At 35.2% G+C, this 16,421-nt stretch overlaps 1 protein-coding gene across 1 annotated transcript; it reads right to left on the minus strand.

The window, feature by feature from the left end:
- Positions 1-374: 374 nt before the first annotated feature.
- On the minus strand, positions 375-11,258 carry ric8a (RIC8 guanine nucleotide exchange factor A). The gene is made up of 10 exons (XM_065297634.2): positions 11,049-11,258; positions 8,751-8,798; positions 5,812-6,438; positions 5,492-5,586; positions 5,114-5,264; positions 4,225-4,320; positions 4,005-4,149; positions 3,744-3,888; positions 1,683-1,802; positions 375-1,297 (listed from the first exon to the last, which is right to left on the minus strand). Exons 1-10 carry the CDS (start codon positions 11,136-11,138, stop codon positions 1,162-1,164), a joined length of 1,653 nt encoding a protein of 550 aa, XP_065153706.2. The 5' UTR covers positions 11,139-11,258; the 3' UTR covers positions 375-1,161.
- Between the last annotated feature and the right edge of the window lie 5,163 nt (positions 11,259-16,421).

Raw genomic sequence — 16,421 nt, forward strand, 5'->3', positions numbered from 1 at the left:
CAGCGCTAGTGCCACCTGGAGGAGCGGAGGACACAAGCGGTTGTAAATAGGGACGTTACACAGCTAGTAATACATGCTATAACCTTACCCTAACTCAATCTAACCCCAATAAAAATAGATTCAAATAAAAATGTTAAATAAAACTTTACTATAAGTTTTCACAAATGAGGAGATCCTTAAAATGAGGTATTGCTCAGATTGTTTGCTTACTGCAAAACTATGCAGATTTTGTCATATTTCAACTCTTTTAGAGATCAAGGGCCAAAGCAAAGCAACACCAAATTAATAAATAAAAATATACACTAAATATAAACACACGCCCATATAAATAGTAAATTCTTGTATGTGTGAGAGAGACAAGACATAATGAGAAATTCACTTCTTTTATTATTTATCTCACAATAAAGTTCTTGAAACACAATATGATACAAATTTTTAATATTTTCCCTTGAGCCTTTCATAAATACCACACAAACAAGCACTGTGGCCACTGACGACAATATATAGCAATTCATTTTCTTACCACACCGAACAAAAATCACTATTGGTACTGAAGAGTCGATTTAATAATAAGCATCTTTCCACAGAACAAAATAGACCACATGAGGTTTCATATCCTCCTGGGCAAACTAAAAGATTTCCATAAAAGGAAGAATATTCTTGATAAAATATAACATCTCACCATGTCCATTCATAATAACCCAAAAAGGTTTCCTGGTCAGCTCAGTTCATATTTAAAGCAAATAAATAAATAAATAAATAAATAAACAACTAAATAAATACCAGTTACTCTTTCACTTTCTTCTTCATTCAATTTAACAATTTTTTTAGGCCACTGTCTATATGAAACAAAATCTTTGCCCTCATGAAACGATAAAACAAAAATATGTTTTTACTTGTGATTGTACAGAATGCATTACTGGCAGGGTAACCCAATAAACCTGAAATAAACTAAAAAAGAACAATCACCAGGTGTTTTTCTTGTACATAAAATAAAGCGCTTAAATCCTAACATGATTTGATTCTTTATTATGATTCAGCAAAAGTTTCTATTTACATTTAAATCAGCAATCCTGTCCCTCCTGTTAAAGGACTCGAGTGCTCCCTATTGCACTGCAGCATTCCAAATATCCCACCGTATAGGAATTCCAGGATGCCCTGCTAGTTTGTATCACTGTCGCTGTCTGAATTTGTAGACTCTCCGAGTTGTTGCTGGGCTAAATATTGGAGTTCATGTGTTTCCATTGAAGTCATTTTACCATCAGCTCCAATTTTCATTGGCTGGATCACCTGCTCTCTGAAAGAAAATATTTTTTTGTATCATTTCAAAACAATTTTAAAGTCACAATGATAAATTCATGTTTGACATCTTACATTTATTCAAGTGGTAGGCGTTTTTAATCCAAAGTGACCACACAATTTTATCACCCTGGGAATCAAACCCAGATCTTTTACACGGGTAGTGCAATGCTTTACCAGTTGAACTACAGGGACAGTGTAGTGTTTACATCATAAAAAACTATAACTAATACACCTCGTATATTAGGTTTTCTGAAATGCCCTAATCTTTGTTAATATAAGGAAGTATCACACAAGTGCTGTTTGACTCTGTATGTGTGATATGGATGTAGGCACAAGATTATATAATATATTGTGAAAATGATCATATGTAAAATGATTACCTGGAGAGTTTATCAAACATGTTGACTAATTTCATCGCCTCATATTCTTTCTGTTCCTCTGTCATTCCATCCATAGGATTGGGCTGCTCTTCCTCCACACGCCCGGTTACTGGATTAATACTGTAGGGCATAAAAAACAAACAGTGTTCTTACATTACTTTTAGAGTTGGCCATTTATAAACATTAAAGGTCCAGTGTGGAACTTATTTTTGAACTGCAGTTCACCGCTCAATTAGGGAAATTATTAAAAGGAAAACCACAGTTATTCAATATTTTACTATGCTTTTTACCTCATCTTAGACTAATTAATACATACCTATCTTTTTTAAATGCGTGCACTTAATCTTTGTACATTTGCGCTGTGAATGTGTTAGCATTTAGCCTAGCCCCATTCATTCCTTAGGATTAATTTAGAAGCCACCAAACACTTCAATGTTTTCCCTATTTAAAGACTGTTACATGCGTAGTTACACAAGTAAGTATGGTGGCACAAAATAAAACGTGGCAATTTTTTTATTTAAAAAAATTGAATAATAAAAATGTATTAATTATTAATAATACAAAATTAGAACTATATTGTATGGCGGAAAAGCACTTAGTTTTGAGTTATTTCATCAATGATCAAAAAACGTTTCCCTGCCAATGATGCTTCCCCGTCGAATTTTTATGGTAATCTATTATCCACTAGGTGGTGCTCTTACCCAATTTATAAAAAACTGAAGCATCAATTAATTCAAAATTTCCCTGCTGAAAAAAACAATAAAACCATTACAGAAAATTCTAATGGTTTCATTGGGAATTTTATTGGTTGTAATGGAATATGGCCCAAAACACACTACAGTGTATTGTTTTTTGCTGGTCTCTAATGGTATGTATTGGTTCTATGTATTGGTTCTAATGGAATATGGCCCAAAACACACTACAGTGTAGTGGTTTTGGTAAAAGCTAATGGTTCCTATTGTAATTTTAATGAAACCATTAGAATTTTCTGTAATGGTTTTGTTTTTTTTTTCAGCAGGGTTTAAACTCCGTGTATGTTTTGATCATCGTTTTGAATCTGATCTCTAACAAAAGTCCTCTACAAAATTGCTATTATTTTACCATTTTGCTCAAAATTTTGTATTTTTGAAGAAACCTACCCATATTTGGGAGGTTATAGAACAAATTAAGATAAAATGAAACTTTTTCCCATTTTGTTTGTTTGTTTGAAAGCAGAGGTCTGTTCTTTCATTTGATATTTTGTATGTTTATTTATTACCTGAAAAGCATTTAGTGAAATCACAAAAAAGGCTGGTGGGCAACTTTAAAAAAGACTGGCAGAGAAATTTCAAAAGTTGTTTAAAAATAGCTTCAGCCAGTTGTACTTTTCATTTATCTGTAACTTTCATGGATTCACAGACTGCAAAGATTATGCAATAACACATTTTTTGAGGTGTAATGGAAAAGTAATGTAACTAATTACTGTTGGCTGGGATTAATGTGTAAAGTAATAATATTACTTTTGAAAGGAATAACTAGTAATGAGTAATATATTACATTTTTAAGTAACTAGCCCAACACTGAGCTCGACTATGGATAATTGTATGCTTTAATAATATGTATTTGCCTTCTACTACTAAAATCCATTGATAGAACCACATTTAATATGTTTTTCATAAAATATTACTACAGTTTACTATGCTATAGTTTTCATGTATTAATGTTTTACTCCCCACTCCCACCATCTCTTTTTTTGATCATCTTTCTTTTGTATGTTTTTTTTATTGTTCATCTTCATTTATGTTAATCTTGGGTTCATACTGAAAGGGTTGAACAGAAGCTGTTGATGTTCTTTTATTTTTAAAGGCATGCTGGTGTCAAGACCACATACTGCCACCTACTGTCTGTGTGTATTTATAACCCTCATCTTCTGTTTCACATCATTTTACAATCCACTGATTAAAAACTTGTTTACCTTGCAGTAGTGATGTGTTTTAGACACAGTACATCTTAAGCCAGTTATTTTATTATATACATGTGTTTTACTAGATAAATGGTTTTGCTATGTTTATTGTGACATACTGAGGTTTCGCCTCTCTGTATTCCTCTGTATCGCTGTCCTCATCTTCTGAATAGTGACCGGGGTCTCGCCCCCCTCTCATGAGCCCCCGAGCAGCCAACAGTCCGGCCGCATTACCGTAACCTGTATACTTGATAAACCTGGAAACTGATATATAACAACAAATGGAAATTACACTCCATCTCTCCGACATATTAAATCAAATCAATAGCTTGGTTTTATTACGATGACAAGCAATATAAGGATGATATACAGTAACATACCGCTTTCTTTGCACAGCACAAACAGGAGCTCTGCGGCGCAGTGTTTCACATCCGTGTCAATGTGGGTCATCAGACGCACCAGTTTGTTGCGCAGGGCGTTACCGACCTCAGGTCTGTTTTTAACATCACGTAGCGGAGGAAGAACCTGGGAACGCGCAGAAGTGTGAGTGTACATTTATCCGAACAATTTATCCGAACAATAATCTTAATCGAAACCCACTTTCATTCGTAGGAATTTCCTTGTTTCTCTGTGAATGCGGGCGCTCTCTGTCAGGAGGTTTAATGAGGGCAGCAGGGTCTCCTTCAGCTTGTTTCCCTAAAACCAGAACACATCACCAAGCCACATGAGAAGACATTAAGGTGACATACGGTTAAACTTCTGAGCACCAGCTGGGTCCTGGCGGAGAAATTCCCTGAAGCGTTTCTATAACAATAACAAACGAATCGGCAGCAAAACAGGTGCAGAGCGGCTCCCAGAACAGAGATAGCACAAATAAATGAATCACAGGTGTTACATCTGAACCTCTCTGGAAACAAAACAACCAAGTTATATTTTTATTGGCCTCTTTATGCCTTCATTATATATCAAACAAGTATACATAAATCCAACTCTGGTCGTTGGAGAAGTTGAGCTTTACTGTGTTGACTATCAGCTCCAAAACAATATCCAAAATATACGATTTGAAAAGAAAGCACAGAAACCATTTTTATTCCTAAAATGTTGCAAAAACCATCATGCACATAGTTTGGTTTTGAGACACTCGATAACAAACAATGTTCAATGTTACTTACATCTGACTCTACAATACAGCAGGCTGGTTTTAGAGGGCCACTTTTTAGCTGGTCAGGCCGGAAGACCAGCTAACCCACCAGCTTGCCATGGCTGGAAGCTTGATCAGCCTAGCTAAGCAAGTTGGCTGGTTTAAGATGGAAGTAGCTGGTTTTAGCTGGTAAGTAAAGACTGTGTCTACTCTTAAGAACTAGTCGGACGAACTAGCAATTAGTAAGGGCTAATCTGTCTTTCTTTTTTGGATTATAATGAGATCAGTCTACATTTTTATGTAACTGACTTATAACAGTTCAATTGTAAGTCAAAAAAATGTGCTCACCCTGTCGAGCCGTTTCTCCATAAACTCCAGCAGAACTTTAACGGCGTCCATGTTGACCCCCATGTACTCGATTGAACCCTGCTGGACTTTGGGCATGAGCAAGACGTCGAGACATGGTAGAGGCAGATTCCCAAGCAGGTTCACCGTGTGGCTGTAACACAAGTTCATATCAGTTTCAACTCAAGAATATTGATGAATTATGGGAAATCTTTCAATGGGGCACAGAAACATTTCTGCATTTTATCCAAAGCGATTTACAGTGCAGTAAGTGTTCCTTGGGGATTAAACCATGACCTTTGTAAGGCTAACTTAATGTATCCAACTGAGCTACAGAAACACTGTATCCCTGTTGTGCTGTGTATGTTTGTGCGCTCACACCTTTGCATCTCATCAGTGCGTTCCTCCCCGTCTGATGTGCTCATGATACAATGTCTTAGGATGGCAACCAGGTGTCTGTAAGTGGCCGCCTCCTCCTGTACCGTACACATCAGCATAACGTAAGTCCCATGAAACAGCATTAGATCTGCTACATTGATTATTTACCACAAGAAAACAGCCTTAGGTAGCGTGCAAACCAAGATTCCCTAAGTTGCCATGTTGCAAGTGCTCCATTGCAACCATATTTAGCACCTTTGTTATTCGCCTATAAATTGCCTTTGAATCCCAAAATTAAACACAGGCAAACTTATCCATCTCACCTCATCCACATCACGGCGGTTGGAATCGAAGGTGACATTAAAGAGAATCTTTAAGATCTCCATGGCTCGCTCCGTCTCCTGCCTCCCGAGCGGGGGGAGGTCCGAAGACCCATCGACACCCGCACGGGCCACTTCATACATGTCGGGCCAATAGAGGCCGAGCGTGGCATCCAAAGCATCCGATAACAGGCTGACACCTCGCAGCTCTCGCGCGAGCTGGGCTCTGACGTCCACGCGCAGGGCGGTGATCAAAAACATGAGTCGTAGGTCGAAGAACCGCACGTCGTGGTTCCACTGCGGCTCGCGGCACTGTTTCAGTCTCTCGGCCAATCCCGTGATGAGCTGAAGCTCTGCCGCCGCCTCCTGAGCCGCCTCGCTGTTGAAGATGATGTTGCAAAGACATTTCAGGGCCTCCACGATTACCTCCAAATCTGGGATCTCGGGCGACACGCCCTCCCCCTGACCGAGCCCAGCATGTCGGATCAGTACCTGGACGGCTTGGCGGGTGGCAAATGGAGCCAGGCTCTTCTTATCGCGGGACAGGATGCGAATGGTTTCCAGGCATGCCAGTTGACAGGACGGTTGGAGGTCTCGCCCCAGGAAGCCGAGCACTAGCTCGCCCAGCCTCTGAAATGAGAGATATATGTTTGTTTGTTTTATTTAGAAGCACATTTCTAATACATCCAGTGTTTTCTTTCTATCTTTCTTTCTCTATTCTCCTTCCAGCATTCAGTGTTTTCCAAAGTGATGTACAACAATGACAACAGTAGGCTTATATATATATATATATATATATATATAAAAAAACGTAACATTTTTATGTGTCAATGGGACAATATCACAGAGCGATAACTAACTACTGTAACACTATTGCAATGTGATCATGTAATGCTGCTATAATCTAAAACATTGAGCTACAAATGTACCTTTGACAAATCTCCATCCTATCACAAACCGCATGCGAAAAACAAGTGAACATCAAAGACATATCATACGTTACCCTGGAACACAAAACCAGTCATAAGGGTAATTTTTTTTATTGATTTATGTATGAAAGCTGAATACATAACCTTTCAAATTTTTGGCTTTAAGGTTGTACAAATGAAGTCCTTAGCAACACATATTGTTAATGATGAATACATTTACGGTAGGAAATGTATGTCTTATTCCGTCCGCCGCCATGTTGATTCCAAACTGAGGCTGTGAGGGATGGACGTCCAGAGCGTGTGCTTTAAACCTATTGTTTTGTATTAGGATGTTGGTCATTCAGCAATCAAAACACAGAAAATAAATCATTTTACAAATTTCCACAGGACAAAGAACCTTAAAAAAGTGGATTGTTAAAATTAGAAGGGGCATATGACCTTATTTGAGATGAGTATAGCGCATTGTGTATATTATATCTGTTTTGGATATTAGCCTGTTGGCTTATTCACTAATTTCTCATGTTGTAGGCATGTTTACTTTTCTTTAAAACACCAATATAGTGCAACAATGCAATATTTTATGACAACAACTAGTATACATCTCCAGTTTGAATAGAAACTGTTTGTTTCATGTATTTTCTCCGTTAAGACATGAACATTGACTTCATAACGTGTGACTGACTTGATAACAAGTTATTTATGCGATAGTTTGTTGTGCAAGTATTCCCTACTGAAAAATTGCTGGTTTTAGCTGGTTTAAGGTGGCAGTAGCTGGTCAAAGCTGGTCCTCCCAGCCTGGCAAAAAAGTGACCAAAACACAGCTAGACCAGCTTGCAACACCAGCAATACCAGCTAAAACCAGCTCACCAGCTTATGCTGGTCTTTTTAATGTATTTGCCCTACTTAAAAATACAGCTAAGACCAGCACAAGCCAGTAGCTGGTTTTAGCTGGTTTAAAGGGGTTATATTATGAGATTTTTTTAAAGAAATATACAAAATACATCGCTGGTCTTCCAGTCTGACCAGCTAAGTCCAGCTAGACCAGCTTAATGGAAAAGACCACCGTATTCAATATTTTAATGTGTTCTTACCTCAACTTAGATGAATGAATATCTTTTTTCAATGCATGCACTTTTAATCTTTGTACAGCGCTTCGTGAATGTGTTAGCATTTAGCCTAGCCCCATTCATTCCTATGGCTCCATACAAAAGTTTTATTTTGTGCTACAAAACTTACTTGTGTAACTACTCGTGTAACAGTCTTTAAATAGGGAAAACATGGAAGTGTTTGGTGGCTTCTAAATTCACCCCTGTTTGGAGCCATAGGAATGAAAAACCAGCTAAAACCAAGCTGGGAGACCAGTTTATGCTGGTCTTAGATGGATTTTTCAGTAGGGCGTGCCTTGCGTTTTCTGTAATCGAATTGGATATATGTACTTAGTTATAGGACTATATTAGTGTTTTAAGTAAGCATGCTTACAACATTAGAAATGAGTGATTAGCCAACAGGCTAATAACAAAACAGATTGTATGTAAACATTTTACTGCTCTTATCTTAAAACTAGGTCATATGTCCCTTATCATTTGACCAATCCATGATTTTTGAGGTTCTTTTTCTAGAAATTTATAAAACGATGTATTTTCTGTGTGTTTTGATGGCTGAATGACCAGCATCCCACTACAAAACCACAGGTTTAAAGCGCACGCTCTGGACGTCCATCCCTCACAGCCTCGGTTTGGAATCAACATGGCGGCAGGCTAAATAAAGCGTATTGCTCCAAATATACCATTGCGACTTTTGACTGGTTTAGTGGTCCAGGGTCACAAATAGCAGTGCTATAAAAATATGAATCATTATAAGAGAGCAAACAAGCTTATATTTACTGTAAACTAATTGCAAAGATGTGAAATAATGGGCATTGCCATTGTTTATATACATAATAATGGCTAAAGAAAGCAATAAACATTTTTAAGCTGCATCAATGACTGCTTGCATTATGTCGATAAGGCCCACCTCTCTGTCGTCCTCTTCCCCAGGGTTAAACGAAAAACACTGTGACTTCTATAAGAGAAAAGCAGTGAGAAAACATTTCTACATTAATACAAGTGTGAAATGCATATATATATATATATATATGAAGAGTTTGGTTCCAAAACGCAATAAATCCATTTTGACAAATTTTGGTAAAAACATGTTTTCTATACCAAGAAAGTGACAAGATGAAAACCAATATTTTCTGTTACAAACTTTCACATAGCATCTTTAGGTTATAAAAACATAAAAAATTCAAATCCATAACTTGATTTTCAAAGATTTATTATAAAAACTGATTATTTTTTCCACAAAATGCAATAAATCCATGACAAGTTTTTATTCAAAGTGCTATAAATCTATTGAATCAATAGCCTATTTAAATGTGCATTCATCTTTGCCATGTTATATTCATTTAGTTGACTAGTTGTACACACTAATTAAAAAAATAAACATTAATGTCATTAATCAAAACACTTACTTTGTCATTTAAGAACACTGTCATTGCTGCGGTTATACTTGACGTCGTGGCTTAACGTTTTTCACAGCGATCAGCTGTAAAATGTTTTGGTCCTGCTCGATTTTCATTGACTTTGAGTAAAATTATGGAAAGTTTTTCATAAGATCCCCTGGGGTCAATGTGTTAGCATGACAGAACCTTGATGCTGTCGGCCCGGGCAAACAAGCACCCGTCTCTTGCGTAAATTATTAGATGTTGATGGCTTACGTTTCTTTCCCGTCACAGAAAACCATCACAGGTTTATCAATGCCATTAAAGTATTATTTTGTTTTTGTTTGTTTGTTCACGAAGTACATAGTAGATGAGGATAACTAGGATTCCGTGTACTCAGCACGCTGCCATTGTTTGTTTACATTGCGTGAATGGTGCGCTGCAATCTGTGGAGTGGATTTATGGCATTCTGTAGAAAAGGGGGAGTGGCGTTTATTGCATTTTGGAAAAAAAGGGAGAAAAGATGACAGAATAACACGGCGGATAATGGATTTTGCGTAAAATTAAGAATTTACTTTTTAATACTGACCTGATATAATACTGATTCTGGCAGGAACTCATTTTTTTCAAAAATGACGTTTATTGCGTTTTGGAACCAAACTCTATATATATATTTATGAATACTCTTCAATAAAAGGAAACTTTATTGGATCACATCATTACCATCACAGTCACACAAACAAACTTCTTGAACCTATATGACTTTTCGGGGTATGACTTTATCTCACTGACTGGTATTATACATTAACGTTTCCTATTTATAACATTTGTTATAAATTTCATGCATTTTAAAATCTTTGATGTGATGAAGGAAGAGGAAGATCTGAAGGCCCAAATAACAACAGTACATGACAAAATCAGCTGATAGTTTGGACATCTAAAGTGGTAATTATTACAATAATACTCTGTTAGTAAAATCCTTCAAGAAAGGTTGTCTAAAACTAAAAGGTTTTGTCGACAATACTGTATGAGCCTAACTGGATGAGACGAGATAAAAACAACAGTTGTTTTACTAGTCTAAAGAAATTATGTAATTGTTTTCTGAATGTCAGGAAAACATTATGGTGCTTGACAAACCATTTAAAGGCGGGGTGCATGATTTTTCGAAAAACACTTTGGAAAAGGGAGTAAGGCCGAGCACCAAAACACACTTGTAGCCAATCAGCAGTAAGGTGTGTGTCTACTAACAGACTTTATTGCCTGGGTTGTGTATGTGTGGGGCGGGTCTATCAAAAGAAGCTCCAGATTATATTGGGGTAGGGGCGTTTGTTTAGGTGATTTCAACTGTCAACATTGGCTTTCAGAGATCACGCACCCCGCCTTTAATGACTTCATAGATTCAATCAATTATATTCTATCTATGTCTATTCTATCTATGTCTATTCTATCTATATCTATTCTATTATATTCTATTCTATTCTATTCTATTCTATTCTATTCTATTCTATCTATATCTATTCTATTAATATGATTATTAAAAAACAGATTTATTTTCTATTTTATTAATGTTTCCTAAAATTATTAAATCAAATAGATACAAATTGACAACCACATATATAAAAATATATAATATTTATCCAGTATACAAGTGCAATTATTACATCTGCATTTACAATGTCCCTACAAAACATAAGGTATTATTCTGACCACTATATATATATATATATATATATATATATATATATATTAGTAAACGCTCATTTATGGACAAGAAAATCCTCCCAACACATAAGGTAACTGTAAAATAAATATAGATATTGTAACGTTACCTCTTTATTATAGATCTGTAAAGCTTTCAGTGCGGCGTCCTGATCGCCCGTTTCCATCTTTTCTATGATGGCATTTAAGTCCATTTTCATCGCTATTCCTGCCTTCTGCTTTTAGGAAGAGCCAAAAACCATATAAACATTCAGTTTAAATCCTCCAGATTTATTCTAGAGATCCAGAAGCTCCTGGATGATACGATTAAGGGAGGATTGCAAAAAACCACCGCAAAGAATTATGGGGTACGTAGTCCGGAACAAGTCCCGCCCCTGACCCGTTGTATCTCGCATTGATTGGTGCGCAAGTATAAATGACGTCTCTGCGGTCTAATAACAGAACTCGGCTAACTGTAACAAGAGGTGAGAGTTGTCAGGCAGCAGAGAAACATGGGAAATATAGTCCTGGAAAACTGCATTGCTTTTTCAAAATTGCACAAAAATGTTGTTATTATAAACAAATCTTGTTAATTAAAACTAAATAAACAGTGTCAACATTGAGAAGTTTATTGTTTTAATGGACTATATAAATTTAATACAATTCTTCGCCCTCTGTGGACCCAATCAAGACTTTACTTATCATTAAAGCAACGTTCTACTGTAAACAGTGCTGTTAATTTATTTCTTACTATGGACCGTTTCAAAACTTTACTAATCCTTAACCCTAAATTCTCCAATGTTTAACACAGCTAATAATTTATTATTAAAAACATCACTTCATTACTATACTTATAGCTTGTAAAATATTTTGATTGTTATCGCATGTGAGGGCATATCTCATATTATATATCGCTTTGGATAAACGATTAATGAAAAATATAAATGTAAGAGTGAAAGGGTGTAATGTGTGCACGAGCTCCTGAAGTACACTAGATGGCGCTCTACTCAGAAGAGATGCACCTGCAGTACAGTAGGTTATTCCGTGACGTAGTTTTTATCTGTATTAGTTCATATTTACATTTAGTTGTAACTGTGTTTGTTTAATGTATTTCTAAACATGTACAGACCCGACTCATTATCAGTTTGCCGGATTGAATTTGGTTTCATGTGGCTGAAGCTGTGTGATGAGAAATGATAAATATTGAAATGTCGACAAAGCAACCATTAAAGTTGTAAATGCTGGGAGATCTGCAGTGAAAAACATGAAAAAGAAAATTAGGGTAAAAAATGTAAACATATTGTGTGATTTTGATCACAAAACGACAATGTTATGTATATTTCAGATATAAAAACGTTTTCAGAAAGCTTTCTAAAAATAAAATATAGGTGAAAAATAAAAAGGAAAAATGTCAAACCTCACAATCAAAGACCAGATTATTAATCTATACAGTAATCTCATTCATTAACACAATGGTTTTGTTACAGTGACCTCTAGTGGTTACATATGAAAAATTAATTTAAACTTGTTTGATATGATACATAAATAATAACATCTTAAACGTATTAACAAATGTTTATGAAAGAAAACACTTTCAGAGTATTTCAGAAAATTTGTTAAGCAGAAATTTATACCATAAATATAAAAAATATCCATTAATTCCCACATGCCTCACTTCCAGAATGTTAATGACTGACAGCAGGCACCACTTACTTGGAATAGAAAAAAATGCAGTGAAAGTCAATTATAAACTCTAGCTGTCAGCCAATAACATAATACTCTTTTTTTACTTTTTATTTTTATTAAAAAAATCTATTGAAAAAGCACACAATACATGTTCAAATGGTATGCCCAAATGAACACCATTTCCTGATATCAAAAACTGAAGACAAAATTGTGAATTCCACACATTGAGGTGATTCACAGTAAATACATGTGTTAAAAAAGCCTTACTAACTGTAAAACACTGTACAAGTGCCTAGCATAAGAATAAAATGACAAAAATTGACAAAATATGACAAAAAGGCAACATTAGTCAAACATAAACATCATTAAACCATGTGTTTATTTCAAAAGACACATTTCTGGTCAGTGTGGTGTTTTATTTGAACATATTTCTTTTTAACATTTTCAGATTCGAGAGCAGGAAATAAAAACGGTGTTTTAGCTGATATTTGCATGGTGTGTGGGTACGGAATGAAGGGAAAATCCCTCTCGTTGGTATGTGACCTAAAGTCTTTACCAGGAAAACAAAATTCTTTGCCAACATGCACAGGTTACTCCTGTTTGGGGTGTAATCATTTGTCATCATGATTTATGTAACAAAAAATGTATGTTGAGTTTCTGGGTGAAAACAAAGTTGTCGCAACAAACGGCGCTCTATTATTTACAACTTCATATTAAAGCTTGAGCTAAAAAAGGAAATCTTTAAAATAATGATGCCAAAGGAGGAAGTATTATTGTTTTACACATGGCTGAAAAGCACATTTGTCCACTACATGAGTAAATATAATCTGTATGTAAATGTGTCCGGGCAGGGAGTTTACAATATAAACAATTTTACTATTGGGTTTCCGTCTTTGAACACACAAAAATGATGGGTTGTTTTTATGTTTGGGTAAATTTGTACAAAACTATTTCTAATCAACATTTTTATGTTACTTTAACTCAACACATTAAATAGTTGGTTGAATTGACTTGCAAAAATTGTTTGAACTTCATGCTGCATTTTTTACAGTGTTGAAATAACTCAGACTAATTTAAACCAAGTGTTTGGGTTTGCCCATATTTTACTTACCCATGAATGAAATCATTTCAGTCTACATCTTACAATATCTTGTAGAATTGATTCAGATACCCCAAAATAAATTATACAAGGTGTATTGACTTGACTGCTGAAGAATGGCATTAACACTGGCAAGGTTTGAAATAATACGACTTGATTGACAGTCAGCTACACTTAAAGCTATTTCGGAGCAAAGAGATAAGATTGATCCAGTCTGACGTGAACAAACATAAAGCCTCCAGTGACCAGAGATCAGCTGATAGATTGAGTATGTCTTTATAGCTGTAGTTATCTAGCATCTCTTCCCTGTTCTAGCTACAGCATCTGATTGCTGCGATCGCCTTGTTTTAAATAATAAAGCGACACCTATGTTACATTCAAATAGGTTCATAATCAGTGTAGCGTTTGGAGATATTGCACTTGTGATTGGTTTAACAGTTGCATGTAAAACTCATATCTCATAGTGAGGATAAAGTTGTGTTGAAACGTACACTTGGGTCGATAAAATGATAATAAGACAAAACTCAGTTTGCAAGCGTGTGCATCTTTGTGCTATAAACAAAACTCATGCACTTATTTAGCAACTTTCTCTTGACGAACCCTGAAATAAACAAATAAACGTCATAATTCACTTGAATCGAAATTGGAAAACATACTGATCTACGATCTCCATTACACTATGAAGGCTATTTTTGTCTGTTAATCAATCTGTGTAATAATATTATTAATAAAAAAAAAGGAAAATAACAATGTCATGCATATTATTATTATTATTAATAAGACAGGATGTTATTCAGCATATATTCAGGAAAGATACTGTATATCTTATAGCACATTTTTGGTGGGGGGCAGTAAGGGACCAAAATAATGGATAGGGGGGCACTAGCCCATAAAAAGTTGAGAACCACTGATCTACACTTAAAAAAATCCTTGTTGTACTTACTTTTTAAGTTTAATCAACTTGAATTTACAATTCATTGAAACTTTCTTGACTAGTTTTGTTTCTTTAAAGGGACACTCCACTTAAAAAAAAATAATATTCATTTTCCAGCTCCCATTGATTTTTACCGTTTTGGAATCCATTTAGCCGATCCCCGGGTCTGGCGCAACCAAATGAGTGTCTCTTTAAATTATAAAAATAAAGTTAAATTAGCTTAAGTTATTTCAAATGTATTTGTTTTTTACAATTTATAGCAACTCCTCACTAGGCAAGAAAGTTTAAAATTAATTGTCATTTCAAGTTGATTAAACTTAAAAATGTAAGTACAATTTAGTAAATTTTTTATAGCGTATTCATTCACTATTTTGGGCCAAACATTTGGGTATATGGTGTGACCCTCAAACCAACCCTGCATGCATTTTTTAGCAAATGGCTCATCATGTGAACGTTGTTGAGGAGCATGTTGCAACGTGAAAAACCAACAGGTTGTCTTTCATTTTTACATTTGCTGTTGTACATGCCACTCATTTTATCTACATTAGTCTACAGTATATGCTGTTATGACCTTTGATTGTACTGGAATGAGTGTTTGAAGGAAATGTATGACCACATCAGCCTGATCTCATGTGAAATCGTACATATTTTACGAGTTGGCTAATTCGTATCAATTCATACAAAGTTCATCGTGCAAAATCGTACGATTCTCATGAAAAATCAACAACGAAACCGAACCCCTAACCCCGCCCCTAATACGAATTTGCCAACTCGTAAAATATGTATGAATTCTCGTGAGATTTTGTCATTGTGTAATGCTCTATGCATTTTGTAATGTATTTAATAATCCTTATACAGTATCAGAAATAGTTGTTTTGGTGCAGTAAATCAGTATCACTGCATACATTCTTAAAAATAAAGGTGCTAAAAGATGCCAGAAGAACTATGGTTTCATAAAAAATCTGAAAAAAAATTCTAATTCACAAAACGTCTTTGTAGAAAACTCTTGTTTAGACTATAAAAAGTTTTTATTCTCCCATAATGCAACTTCAATTTAATCATTTTAATAAATATAATAATTTACACTCTTATTATTGCATCTTGTTAATCTACAGAAATACTGACTGTTTAGGACCTATACTTAAATTTTAGTTAATTTAACTTTTAAGCATGTAAAACAAACTTAAAATGATCAATACATGTTGTGAGGAATACCCATAGGCTAATCCTTCGCCCCTCAATATTTTGATTATTTATGGTTTATCACACAATAAGATAACTTTAACTTAAAATATTTGTTAAAGGGACACTCCACAGTTTTTTTAAATATGCAAATTTTTCAGCTCCCTTAGAGTTAAACATTTGATTTTTACCGTTTTGGAATCCACTTTTTTTAGCGTAGCTTAGCATAATGCATTGAATCTGATTAGACCATTAGCATAGCGCTCAAAACTAACCAAAGAGTTTGGATATTTTTCCTATTTTAAACTTGACTCTTCTGTAGTTACATTGTGTACTAAGACCGACAGAAAATTAAAAGTTGTGATTTTCTAGTCAGATATGGCTAGGAACTATACTCTCATTTTGGCGTAACAATCAAAGACTTTGCTGCTGTAACATGGCTACAAGAGGCGCAATGATATTACGCAGTGCCCGAAAATATTCCCCTGCTATTGAAAGTTACCAAAAGGACTAATAAGCAATGTTGGTTATTGTAAATAGCTGCTGCCTTTTCGTGTTGTGGTGAACTATTCCTTTAACTTATACTTGTATTTGCAGCTGATG

The sequence above is a fragment of the Paramisgurnus dabryanus genome, chromosome 23, assembly GCF_030506205.2.
Source record: "Paramisgurnus dabryanus chromosome 23, PD_genome_1.1, whole genome shotgun sequence".
In the NCBI taxonomy this organism is placed as follows: domain Eukaryota; kingdom Metazoa; phylum Chordata; class Actinopteri; order Cypriniformes; family Cobitidae; genus Paramisgurnus; species Paramisgurnus dabryanus.

Coding starts and splice junctions, on each gene's coding strand:
- ric8a (XM_065297634.2), bottom strand. CDS start 11,138: ATGAAAATGGACTTAAATGCCATCATAGAAAAGATGGAAACGGGCGAT. Junction 6,439..8,750: donor GGGAAGAGGACGACAGAGAG/GTGGGCCTTATC, acceptor CTCTCATTTCAG/AGGCTGGGCGAGCTAGTGCT. Junction 4,150..4,224: donor GGAAATTCCTACGAATGAAA/GTGGGTTTCGAT, acceptor GCGCGTTCCCAG/GTTCTTCCTCCGCTACGTGA.